The following is a 12,625-nucleotide window of genomic DNA, read 5'->3' as shown; positions in this document are numbered from 1 at the left end:
GCGGTTGGTACAGGTGCACTCGGGCCACCAGCTGGGGCCGCTGCCGTTGAGTTTGGGGGTGCTCTTGCCCGGGACTGGCTTAGGGGGCACTGGCCCCACATCCCGGCCGGTGGGGATGAGCTTGGCCTTGGTGCGGGGGGTGGGGGTGGCCCCCGCCTGCGAGGGCAGGGTCTGCGAGCTGTAGCCCCCGTAACCGGCGCTGGCTCCATTGCCCCCACCTGGCCCGTAGGGGTCGGGTACCTGCCAGTCCCCGTAGCCGGGAGGCTCGAGGCGCCGCAGGGCGGCCAGGCGGGTCACCTCATAGCACTCGGGGCACTTACAGCAGTGCTGGTGCTTGTGCATGGCACTGCCCCCCGCGGCCCGGACCCCCCAGCCCACGCCGGTTTCCACACCGCCGCTGCCGCCGCCGCCGCTGCCGCCAGGCTCCCGGGCACACTCACACTGCTCGGACCAGGAAGGGGGGGGCACCCGGGGGGGCGCCCGGGCGGAGCGGGGCCTGGGGCCGGGCGGGCGTCCCGGGGCCTCTGCCCCCACGCTGCCCCGCACCCACGGCTCCCCCTCCAGCACTGGCGGCTCCGTGTCGCCCGTCGTGGCTCCTGGGCCGAGGCCCAGCGGCAAAGAAGAAGCGGGAGCCTGGGCAGAAGCTGGGTGCTGCGAGGACCGCTCCCGCACTGGTCCCCAGGATGGATCTGAGTGGAGTCAAGAGCATCTCTCCCTGGCTCCCTTCTCAGTTGATTCCAGCCAATCAGCGTGCAGAGTCAGGCAGCGGCAGCGGCAGCGGCAGGGATGCTAAACAGCGGCTCCTTAAAGGAACAGAGGCAGTGGCGCCCCCAGGCTCAGCCCCAGCTCCCCAGATATCGGGGGTAGGGCCAACCCTAGGGCAGGGACAGGGGACTTGTGCCACGGGTGAGCTCAGCCCCCACTCTCGTGCCCCCTCATCTCCAATTTCAGCCTGTCCTCGGCCCACTCCACCCCACCCCACTACCAAGAGGGAGTTGCAGGGAGATGCTCAATGGGTCCCCGGGCTTGCTCTGAGCTGGGGCCACCAGAAGTAAAGACTTGAGGCGGCAGAACAGATCGAAGGGACGTTAGAGCAGGGTGAGGGAGGTGCTCTCTCCTAACAGGGGACCAAGGAAGAGGGCAGCTTAGGAGGCTACTCTCTTGTCAGGGCCTCTTCCTCAGGACTATTGTTCTCTCAACCTCTAGGCCCCGAAATGACTGCAACCTCACACTTGACCTGCTTCCATCACCAATGAGGGACTCAAGCCTAGAACAGAAGGAAAGGAAAGCTCTAAGCTTTTGTCCCTGGCGCACAGATTCCTGTCTCCTCAACTCCACTCCTGCATGGTTATGATGGGGGAAAGAGCTTCAGGATGCCAAGAGAGTAAAGAAAGTCCAGGGCAGAAGGAAAGGTAAGAAGAGATCTGAAGTGAAAGAAATCCGGGTGTCTGGAGAAGAAGCTGGGAATACTTATCCAAGGACATTTCCTTAGCCTCTCCTGGCTCAGTCTGTTGGCGGATGGAAGAAGGATGACATGCTGGGAAAACTCTTATCTTTTTGCTGTTCTTTATGTCATTAGCTACCAATTATTGAGTCTTCACAAAGTCCTAAGTGCTTTACATGCAAACAAAACCCCTACCAAGGTGCTACTATTATTATCTGACTTTTACCGAGAAATTGAGGCTCAGAGATGTTAATACAGCTAGGTTACACAGGTGGAAGTGACAGAATCAGGATGCAAATCCTGGCCATTTGACTCCAGAGTCCACGCTCTGAACCACTCAAGTCCAACAGGCCTATTCTAAGTTCTCCTGCAGATCTCAGATCTCAGTTCAATGAACATTCATTGCACACCTACTCTGTGCAAGACCTTGACCTAGGCCCTAGGGCTACAGAAATTCATTCTCAAGTCAACAGGTATTCACTGAGCACCTGCTATGTGCCAGACACTGTTCTAGGATTTGAGGATATAGCAGCAAACAGAACAAAACACAATAAATCCCCGCCCTTGGGGTGCTCACATTCTAGTGAAAGGGCACAGACAAAAAATAGCACAATAAATAAATGAAGTATATACTACGATATATGGTGATAAGTGCTATGGGAAAAAAGAAAAAGAGCAGAGAAAGCAGGATTGGGAGTACTAGGGAAGGACATGAGGTTGTGATCATTTTTCTTCAAGTTTTTTACCCCTGCATTTTAACATGAGAATTTTCAAACATACAGAAAAATTGAAAGAATTTTACAGGGAACAAGCATCCAATTGCCACCTAGATTCTCATTAACATTTTACTATACTTGCTTTATCACATGTATATCCTCCACATATCCTCTCCAACTTTTTTAAAAATGACAATTTGCAAACATACAGAAATGTTGAAAGAATAGTACAAGGGACACCTATACGTCTTCCTCATAAAGCCAACAACTGGCAATGTCTTGTTATATTTGCTTTATCGATCTATCTACAATTTCTTCTGAACCGTTCAAATGTACGTTATAGATTTCATTACACTCCTCCCCTAAATATTTCAGCATTCATCTTGTGGGAATAAAGACATTCTCCCACATAACCACAATATGATTATGACATCTAAGAAAATTAACAATAATTTCATATCATCTAATATCGTCTAATGTCCAGTCTATATTCAAATTTCTCCAAACTTGCCTTTTATCTTTTTTTTTAACATCTTTATTGGGGTATAATTGCTTTACAATGGTGTGTTAGTTTCTGCTTTATAACAAAGTGAATCAGTTATATATATATACATATGTTCCCATATCTCTTCCCTCTTGCGTCTCCCTCCCTCCCACCCTCCCTATCCCACCCCTCCAGGCAGTCACAAAGCACCGAGCTGATCTCCCTGTGCTATGCGGCTGCTTCCCACTAGCTATCTACCTTACGTTTGGTAGTGTATATATGTCCATGCCTCTCTCTCGCTTTGTCACAGCTCACCCTTCCCCTTCCCCGCCTTTTATCTTTTTTAACATCAGAACCTAATCAAGGCTGTCACATTGCATTTGTGTCTTTAGCCACTAGAACAGCCCCAATCTTAAAAGAAAACCTTTTTATTTTGAGATAATTATAGATTTACAAGGAAGTTGCAGAGATAGCACAGAGAGGGCCCATGTACCCTTCACCCAGTTTTCCTCAATGATTGCATCTTACATAATTATAGTACAATATCAAAACCAGGAAATTGACATTGGTATAGTGTGTGTATAGTTCTATACCATTTTACCACATGCAGAGATTTCTGTAACAACCACTACAATCAAAATACAAAACTATTTCATCACCACAAAGACCTACTGGTGTCGTCATTTTAAAAGGTTGAGGAAAGTGTAAAATAATTATCTCCCTTTAGGTCTCTTTACCATGTCTCATTTATAGTACGGTTGTCTTAAATATTTCCTCTACATATACTGAGCTTCACATCAGATGATGTTTTACTTATTGCTTCAACCATCAAACATTATTTAGACAACTCAAGAGAAGAAGGAAAGTCTGTTGTACGTACTTACTTTTTTACTCATTCTATTCTTTCTTCCTTCCCGATGTTCCAAGATTTCTTCTCTTATCATTTCCTTTCTGTTTTGAGAACTGCCTTTAACCACTCTTTTAGGGTGGGTCTGCTGGTGTCATGGTCTCGTAGCTTTCCTTTTTCTGAGGATATCTTGATTTCTCCCTCATTTCTGAAGGATATTTTCACTAGATATAGCATCCAGGCTTGGCAGTTCTTTTAACACTTGAAATATGTTGTTGCCACTTCCTTCTGGCCACCATGGTTTCTGGTGAGAAATCGCTGATACTTGAATTGTTTTTCCCCTGTTGGTAAAGTGGTGTTTCTCTCCTACTGCTTTCAAGATTTTCTCTTCGTCTCGTTTTTAAAAGTTTGATTATAGGGCTTCCCTGGTGGCGCAGTGGTTGAGAGTCCGCCTGCCGATGCAGGGGACCCGGGTTCGTGCCCCGGTCCGGGAGGATCCCATATGCCGCGAAGCGGCTGGGCCGCTGAGCCATGGCCGCTGAACCTGCGCGTCCGGAGCCTGTGCTCCGTAATGGGAGAGGCCACAGCGGTGAGAGGCCCGCGTACCGCAAAAAAAAAAAAAAAAAAAAAAAATTTTATTATAATGTGTTTTTGAGTGGTTTTTTTTTTCAAAAAAAAAAAAAAAAAAAAAAAAGTTTGATTATAATGTGTCTTGGCATGGATTTGACTTTATCCTGTGTTGCGGGTTTGTTCAGCTTCTTGAATCTGTAGGTTTATGTCTTTTGCCAGATTTGGGGGATTTTCAGCCATCATTTCTTGAGGACTTTTTCGCCCCCACCCTTTCTCTTCTCCTTCTGGGACTCCGATGACATGAATGTTAGGTCTTTTGTTATAGTCCCACATGTCTCTGAGGCTCTGTTCATGTTTTTGTTTTTAGTCAAGTCACCTAGTCAAGTCTGTCCTTTTCTCCTTCTTTTAGCATCTTCCTATGTTTGTTTTATATATCACATACAGAGTTTTAGCTGTCCTTAGTGGGAGAAATAGGGAGAAGCATGTCTACTCCACTTGGGTCCAGAACTAATAGCCTCCCATCTTTATTTTTTTTTAATTAATGACACTGGCTTTTTGAAAAGTACAACTCAGTTGTTTTGTAGAATATCCTACTTCTGGATTTGTCTGTTGTTGTTTTTTTTCCCCTCGTGGTGTCATTTATCTTGTTCCTCTATACCCTGTACTTACTGTAAACTGGAAATTAGAATAGAGGCAATCTTAAATAGGCTGGTCAAGGTAGGCCTCACTGAGAAAGTGACATTTGAACAAAGACTTGAGGGAGGTGAGGAAGGGAGCCATGCAGAAGAGTATACCTAGCAAGGGAAGAGCCAGTGCAAAGGTCATCGGTAAGAAGTGCATCTGGCTTGTTGGAGAAACAGCAAGGAGGACCAGGCAGCTGGAGCAGAGTGAGAAGGAGAACGTACTAGGAGATACGATCAGAGATTTAGTAGGAGACCAGATTGTATAGGGCCTGTAGGCCATTGAAGGATTTTGGCTTTACTCTGAGAGAGATGGGGAGCCATTGGAGAGTTTTTGTGCTGAGAACTGACATGATCTGACTTGTGTTTAGCAGGATCACTCTGGCTTCCATGTGGAGAATAGGCCACAGGGGACAAGGGTGAAGCAGTGAGACCAGTCAGCAGGCTACTGAGGTGATGCCAGAGAGACATGAGTGATGGTGGTTTGGACCAGGGTGGTAGCACTGGAGGTGATAAGAAGTGATTGGATTCTGGATGTATTTCGAAGAGAGAGTCAACAGGATTTGCTGACAGATTGAATATGAGGTGTGGTTCCAAGGTTTTTTGGCCACAGCAACTGGAAAGGTGAAACTGCCATCGACTGAGATGAGGACTGCTTTAGGGGAGGGGTCATTTGGGCGAAAAAGATCAGGTGTCCAGATTTGGACATGTTGAGTTTGAGATGTCTATCAGACATCCAAGTGGCAATGAATAGTAAACAGACCCTGTCGCCAAGATGCTCAAAGTTAGAGAAATGGACATATAGAAGCATTTCATTACAATAACTGTGAAAAGTGCTATTTCAGAGGGGTATACAAAAAAGCAAGTTATCAACTCTACTTGTGGGTGGCGAGGGGCCTACGAAAAGTTTCATAAGAGATGATATTTTTAGTTTGCTCCTGAAGGGTGACTAGGTGTTCATTAGGTAGAGAAAAGAGAGGAGTGTCTTGTTTCCTGTATTCTTAGACCCTGGCACACAGTGGTTGCTCAGCCACACCCAACCCAGTCACTAGTTGTGTGACCTTGGCCGTTACTTTACTTCTTGAGCTTCAGTTTCTTTATCTGTGAAATGGAAATCATCATAGGTTTTTTGTGAGGATTAAATGTAAAACATTTAGCACATTACCTTGTAACAGTGGGTTAGGGTTAATTATTATTGTTGAATGAACAAATGAATGAATATCTTCCTTCATGACCAAGTCTAGGCTAGGCTGGTAACTCAGGACCTTAAAGTCTTTTATATGCTCAGCAGTTTGCCAATACTATAGAGTGCTAGACTCTTTTCCTACATCCTAAAAGTAGCTCAGGAAAAACAAAAAACACCCTATAGCCTGGGCCTCTGAACTGCTCTGATTGAGGAATAAACATTGCTAAGCCTGGAGTGAATGGAGAGGGTCAAACTGCCTTCCCCACACCCCGTCCCCATTTGACTGCTCTCTCTCTCTCCTCTCTCCCTCTCCCTCTCTCTCTCTCTCTCTCTCACACACACACACACACACACACACACACATACACACACAAACACACACACATTTTCATTTTTAATGAATATGAGTTACATCCCTTTACATTCATAGTGAGCTTCTCCCCACTCTACAGGCTCTCTGATGCTCAGACTGGACTTGGTTGGCAAGTCAGCAGCCTTGAGATGCTTTGACACTTGGAATCCCCTCCCAACTGCTAGAGTTCCAACCTGAGGCCCCAGGGAGACAGGCGCCCCCTACAGGTCGAAAACAGCCCACGCCCCTGCAGGCGGTTGTGGTTGCTAGGCAACCGGGAGGCCCGCATGGAGACTGAAGCCACAGAGGAGCCTGAGAAGGGATTTGGGAGAAGGGGACTGTTTCTCACTCCTATCCACCGTTTCTCCAGCACCCTCCCTCAGCAACCTGATGGGGTTAGGGCAGTGCGGCCCGCTGCTGTCTGATAATCTGGGCTCATTCTTGAAAGTACAGCTTCACTGGGTGACCCCAATCTTTTCGTGTGGAGAAATAATCACCCTTGCCCCAAAGCCCTTGGGTTTCACCTCGGAGCCAGAGAGTGGGATTGCTGAAAGCAGGAAGTTTCTGTTTTGTGAGCAAGGGGCATTGCTGTGGGTGTGCATCCTTGGTGGATGGGAATTCTAGCACATTGGGCGTGGGTAGGAATAATTTTGGTGATTAGTCTACTAAGGTATCAAGATTTCCCCACCTTTCCCAAGGTATGGATTAGGGAACTCCTACTTTCGCCCATTAAAATAAAAAGGCCCCATAGGAACGACAATATATAAAGGATCATTCATACCTTGGTGGAGACAAGTTTCTCAGTGGCTTTCCTGAATTAGATTTCTCTATGGAGTAGGGAGAGATCCTGAGGTCTGTTGACCCCTGTGAGTAGGGACAGAGGCCAACAAGAGGGAAAGAAACAAAAAGAATGGCAGGGTAGTAACACAGAATTCGGCACCTTCCTAGTACTGTGTCTGGTTTGGGGCTAGCAAATCCTGTCAGCTCTGTGCCCTCTCTGTTAGGACCATGCTGAAGTATTCCGTCCTTATGACCGCCTTTGGGGACCAGAAATCCACAGCTTTTCCCCCTAGTAACCTAGCATTCTGGCCCAGGAGTAGGTCCAAGCAGGCCGAAGCCGTGGGCACAATAATCCCTCCACTTGGGACTCATCTCTTCACAATCAGTACAGCAGGAGCTTCACTGTGGCAGAGCCCCAAGCCATGGCAAGCTTAGGGGAGAGCTGTACCCGGAGTCTCGTCGTGGGCTTTCCCTCAAGAGTTCCAAGGTAGAGATACCAGGCTGAGGTACTGGCAGCCAGAGAGGTCCTGGTCCAGCCACTGCCCCAGTCCACAACATCTCCACAGCCGCACGATGGCAGGGGGAGGCTCCTTGCTCCCTGTGCTTCTAAACTGAACTGGGTCGGGGCTGTGCCTTAGCTCTATTAATAGCCCCCTAGCCCAGCCTGCTAGCCCCAAACCCGGATGCCAGAAGCTGTGAGTCAGCAGCTAAAAATAACGAGAGCAACTGCACCCAAACCCCAATGAGCAGCGCCCCTTGGCCCTCCACCCTCAAGTTTTTGTCAATCTCAGCCTCCAGTCCAGGACCTTATAGAGGTTAAGTGCGCCATAGCTGTCCAGTCCTCCTGGGAAGAGAGGAAGGATGGACGGTGGCAGGCTCAGGGCTGAGCGCTCAAGGCTAGGGACTAGGGGCAAGGGCTTGGGGCATTCCGGCCGAGAGTCTAGACTCTGAGGCTAGAGGACTTCAGCTGAGAGCCTGGGAGCTGAGAGGTGGAGGCTGCGGGGGTTGGAAACCCTGGATGTGGTCGGGGTCAGGTCGGAATGGGAGGGGAGGAAGAGGCTGCGGGGCTGCGAGGCTGGGCGACTGGGAGGGGACAGAAAAGTAGGGATGGGGGTGGGGGGGAGGTCCATGCTGAGAGGTGAGAGCCCGGCAGTACCTGGGCGCCCCAGAGCTGAGGCCGGCAGTCGGTCTGAGGGGCGGGATCGGGAACAGGGAAAACTACGGAAATGCAGCTTGAAAAGGTAGTATGTGGAAGAGATGGTCCAAGGCGGCGTGGACCCCCGAGAAGACTGGGACCAGGCAGCAGCCGCGGCGTGGGCTCCCGGCGCTCCTCCCACCTCCCAGCCCGTCGCACGCCGATGCCCCCGCCCACCGCGCCTGCTGCAGGCCAGGTATGTTGGCGTGGACGGCGGCCTGTGTGTCTATGTGCATGTGTGTGCATGGCGAGGGCGGGGTGGCGAGAAGGGAAGGGGCGGGGTCAGGGAGGAGGAGGGGGCGGGAACACAAATTCAAATTAGCTTCTGTCCATCCCGAGACCGGAAGTGGCCGTGGGGCCTCCTGGGAGTTGTAGTTCCAGGGCCTGCCCTGCAACCGAGGAGGGTCTTGTCCCTAGGTGCCAGTGCCGCCCCCGGTCCCAGGCTGGCGAGAGAGGAGGAATTGAGAACCAAACCTCCTGACCTCGTCAGACCCTTAGTTCGATTTCCCTTCGTGTGGAGCCATGAACCGGGGTGAATGTGGGTGCGGTGGGGACTGAAGAGTCAGCCAGAGCCCCCTCCTGTCCTTGTGTTTGCCTTAGCCCCTCCCGCACTTCTACCAGACTCCTTATCCTAGGCCAGCTCCGCGCTGGTCATCTTAACTGTTTATCCCAGGGACTCACGAGCAGCAAACGTACCGGGGACCTTGCTCCTCGAGGGGAAGGTGGGCCCGGCAACCTGACCCTGCACGCAGCCCAGAGAAGCGAAAACTTGTGGAAATCGGACCATGCCCTCGGGATACGGAGTCAAGGACACAGGTCCCCAATGGGCACAAGAAACAGGTAGCATTCAGCAAATACGTCACGGGTGACGACGGCGCGGCCCTCCTCTTGGGGCAGGTGACCACAAGGTGGAGCTACAGCGCAACTCTGCACAGCGCGCCTGGGCCACCCGGAACGCTCCCTGTGGCGGCTGCTCTCCTGCTTCCCACTTGCAGCCCTTCATTGCCCCAGGTGGACCTCTTGCCACCTCCAACCCACGATTCTCCCCATGATGACCCCTCAATGTCATGTCACATGCAACCCTAGATGGAAGGTGCATCCTCCACCCAGCCCCAGCGCTGAAAAGATTAGACTGTGCCAAATGGGCACTCAATTCACTGAATAACCGATTAACGGACAAGATTCAGGAACAAATGTGTCTTGAGGAAAAGACTGTGCACAGCAAAAAGCCACCTGCAGGCACAGAATTACATGGCTAGATGGGCTCTTTGGCCCCCAGCCTCTAGGCAGGAAATCAGATAAATTGCATATGTCAGGGGAGACAGTGAATGAAGCCAGGTCAATATCTCCATCATCTTATAGTTCTCCAGGAAAGGCCGTTTTGTCATCTCCTTCAGTCTGTTCCAAGCTGTCCCGTCCCTGACACCCTGTGCCTTCTACACAAGAACACGTGAACACAGATCAGAAACATTCTCTTGGCAATCTCCTTGTCTCTTCCTCTGTTCTAGTTTCATTTGGGGAGAAACTTCTGGTGACTCAGTGTCTTCCTAACCACTTCAGGTCAAAATCTCAAGGGGAACAGATTCCATGGAAGCTTGGGGCATGCCATCATCTGGGCAGAGGGCCCTCATAGTTCAAAACCTCCTATTGGCAAAGTTCACCCCACGCCAACCCCACCAACATTCCACTTCGGCCATTCTCTCTTCCTCCTTGCTGTTGGCCAATGCAGACAGGCCTCAGACTTTGGCTGGTGGGGGTCCAGGACAGGGCATTTACTCCATTATGAAAGCGTTGATCCTGGTCAGCAGCACTGCTGTTTCTAAGCCTGGGGAGAGGGGCATATAGGGAGTGAGCAAGGGGAAGGCTAGAGGAGGAGAAAAATGAAGTGAGGGGAGAAAGTTCTTACCGGTTCTCTCTCTCTCCTTAGCACATCTCCTATAGGGAGAAAAGCTTCTCATTATGAGTTCAGCCAGCTTCAAGCACGACCTTTTGACCCCGAGTTCCCCCAGACTGCCTTTCCCAAAAGGTTCAAGCCAATTGGATATATAAGGAAGGGTCTAAGAATCTCCGAGGAACCAAACAGACCAAACCCCAAGCCCCAGGCAGCATTTATGAATCTGAATCAGCCCTATCACCAGGACCCTAGGGAGAATAAAGACCCAGAAAGCTGGGGCACAAAACACTCACCGTTGGAGGAGGAAGGTCCACAAAAGCAGCAGGATGGAGACACAGTTGGTAATGATCCACATCATTAGGTAGGTTTGAGGGGACTATGGGAATAGAAAAAAGCTCCTGTCAGTGGCCAGAGCGACCCATATACAGACACAGGTAGTATATGGGGGGAGGAGGGGCAATAAGTAAGGAAGAGAGGGATAGGGTTAAGGAGAAGCAGGGATGGGAAAGGAGGAGGAGGGGTGACAGTCCCAGAGCCCTTACAATAAGCCAGACAGGGTAACGCATCTGCTGCAGCAGCTGGCAGTCATTGGTGGTGACCGAATCCACCCCTGCACACCAGAGTAGGGAGAAGAGCCAGGGCTTGTTCACTACAAATAGGTTCACCGAGACATTATCTTGGTGCAGTGCTCTGTGGAGGAGGGGAAGAAATAGGGAACATCCAGAATCATGGCGTTCCAGGCATGGGAGGGAGACAGCCCCTCTCTGTGCTTGAATCTCCAGTGTCACTTCCCCAGAGCCATCAGTTCTGCCTTTGCATAGCAGCCCCTGACCAACTCTGTCTCCCGGTGGATTCCACCTATGGGCCTTAGCTTTGCTGTCTGGGGCCACACAAATGTGTCTCTCCTCTTTGTCTCATGACATCCCTTCAGAGGTCTGAGGGGCAGTGACCACATTCCCCTGAGTCTTCTCTTCTCCAGGCCCAACGACCCCAGTCACTTCAACTGGGGCTGGGGACCTGGCTTATCATTCCCTTCCTCATAAAAACCTCTCTAATCTGACCTTACTCCAATTTACCTATGTTCCTTTTGAAGTTTGGAGCCTGCATCTGAAGGTGATATCCCGGGTAGGCTGGGACCAGCTTCGAGGAGAGCAAAACTCCTCCTGCCTTCTGGGCACTATGCCCATGTGAAGGCAGCCCAGAGTCAGGCTAGTTTTTGGCAGTGTCATTCATTATTCACAGTGTTCAATCAAAGCCCTGGTCTTTTTCACACATGCTCCTGCTAATGCCAGTGTCTCCCTCTCTTGTTTTTGTGCAGTTGAGCTTCTTTTGGACCCCAAATATAGGTCTTTGCATGTATCTCTGTTGCATTTCATCCTGGTACATTTGGCCCGTCATCTTGGAGTGCTTAGACCTTTCAGGGCCTCCATTTTCCCATCAGTGTTTTCATTACCAATTCATGCCTTTTGGAAACACGATCAGCAGTCGATGTTGACCAGGACAAGACTAAGAGGAGGGCCAAACCTGATATCGTGTCTCCTCCCATGGTGACAACTTGGGGAAAGGTCCTTGAAATACTTAATATGATAACTGGGCTATCTTTCAGTCCACATTTTTTTCTATCTGACCACAAGGATATTATAAGAGACCTTGGCAACTGCATGTTTGTAAGTCTATCATGTTTCCTGGCTGGGTCAGCTTCTGGGGCCCAGCTCACATCTGGGACTCTCGCATCTCTCCCCTGGATCCATCCTCTCTTGCACCAATCTCTCTGGTGTAGAATGAAAGCTAAAATCCTTCTGGTGGCCTACAAGGTCCTACCCAATTTGGCCCCTGCCTACCTCTCCAGCCTTGCCTTCCCCTCGCTCACAAGACTGCTGTTCCTGCTCTTCTGCAGCTCTTCCCATTGTCCTCTCTTTATGACCTGTCAGGTCTCAGCCCAGACACCACCTCTTTAACCACTCTTCCTACTGTGACCCTCCCTAGCCCCTCTCTCCCAATCTCTACTACATCTTCCCAATTTTTTGGTCTTCAGATCACTTATCACTATCCAATATGCATATGTTTTGTGCAGTGGTTTATTGTCTGTCTGTCTCACCCCCAAAGCCTGCAATAAACAGTGCCTGACACATAGCAGGTGTTCAATAAATATGTGTTGTATGAGTGAATGAATGAATGGCCTTTGCCTTCCCAGCCTCGGCTCTTCCCCACCATTAAGCCTCGTGTGATCCCCTCAGCTCCTTTCCTCTGGCACTCACTTGATATCCAACAGTGGCAGGTCTTGATAGGGGAGGTTGAGAAACTGGGGCTTCTCAGTGCTGTGGCCTCCCAGATGTCCATATATCTGGCGCATTTGGGGGGCCCGTTGTTGGACATAAGCCCGATCTTCATCCGGTAGCCAGAGGACCTGTGGTTCAGGGTGGATGGGCATGAAGCTGGGGAAGGCCTGGGGATTCTGGGGGTGGGGACAGGGGCAG

The 12,625-nt window shown here is 50.2% G+C and overlaps 2 protein-coding genes across 2 annotated transcripts in view; both read right to left on the bottom strand.

Annotated features, from left to right (window-relative positions):
- Nucleotides 1–3,545, bottom strand: part of DLG3 (discs large MAGUK scaffold protein 3) — a 58,173-nt gene extending 54,628 nt beyond the window's left edge. The window contains exon 1 of the mRNA XM_024756351.1: nucleotides 3,529–3,545. Within this exon, the coding sequence (XP_024612119.1) occupies nucleotides 3,529–3,540 (12 nt within the window). The 5' untranslated portion in view covers nucleotides 3,541–3,545. The remainder of the gene's footprint in view (nucleotides 1–3,528) is intronic.
- Nucleotides 3,546–9,408: 5,863 nt separating this feature from the next.
- GDPD2 (glycerophosphodiester phosphodiesterase domain containing 2) overlaps nucleotides 9,409–12,625 on the bottom strand; it is a 10,017-nt gene continuing 6,800 nt past the window's right edge. Inside the window, exons 12-16 of the mRNA XM_024756356.1 lie at nucleotides 12,407–12,555; nucleotides 10,691–10,838; nucleotides 10,442–10,524; nucleotides 10,161–10,189; nucleotides 9,409–10,079 (exon numbers count right to left, since the gene is read on the bottom strand). Coding sequence (XP_024612124.1) covers nucleotides 10,027–10,079; nucleotides 10,161–10,189; nucleotides 10,442–10,524; nucleotides 10,691–10,838; nucleotides 12,407–12,555 — 462 coding nt within the window. The 3' untranslated portion in view covers nucleotides 9,409–10,026. The remainder of the gene's footprint in view (nucleotides 10,080–10,160; nucleotides 10,190–10,441; nucleotides 10,525–10,690; nucleotides 10,839–12,406; nucleotides 12,556–12,625) is intronic.

The sequence above is a fragment of the Neophocaena asiaeorientalis genome, unplaced genomic scaffold (genome assembly GCF_003031525.2).
Source record: "Neophocaena asiaeorientalis asiaeorientalis breed wild unplaced genomic scaffold, Neophocaena_asiaeorientalis_V1.1 scaffold801, whole genome shotgun sequence".
NCBI classification, from domain to species: Eukaryota; Metazoa; Chordata; class Mammalia; order Artiodactyla; family Phocoenidae; genus Neophocaena; species Neophocaena asiaeorientalis.
The sequence above is the reverse complement of the archived record's forward strand: the minus strand, read 5'-3'. Positions and strand labels throughout refer to the sequence as shown.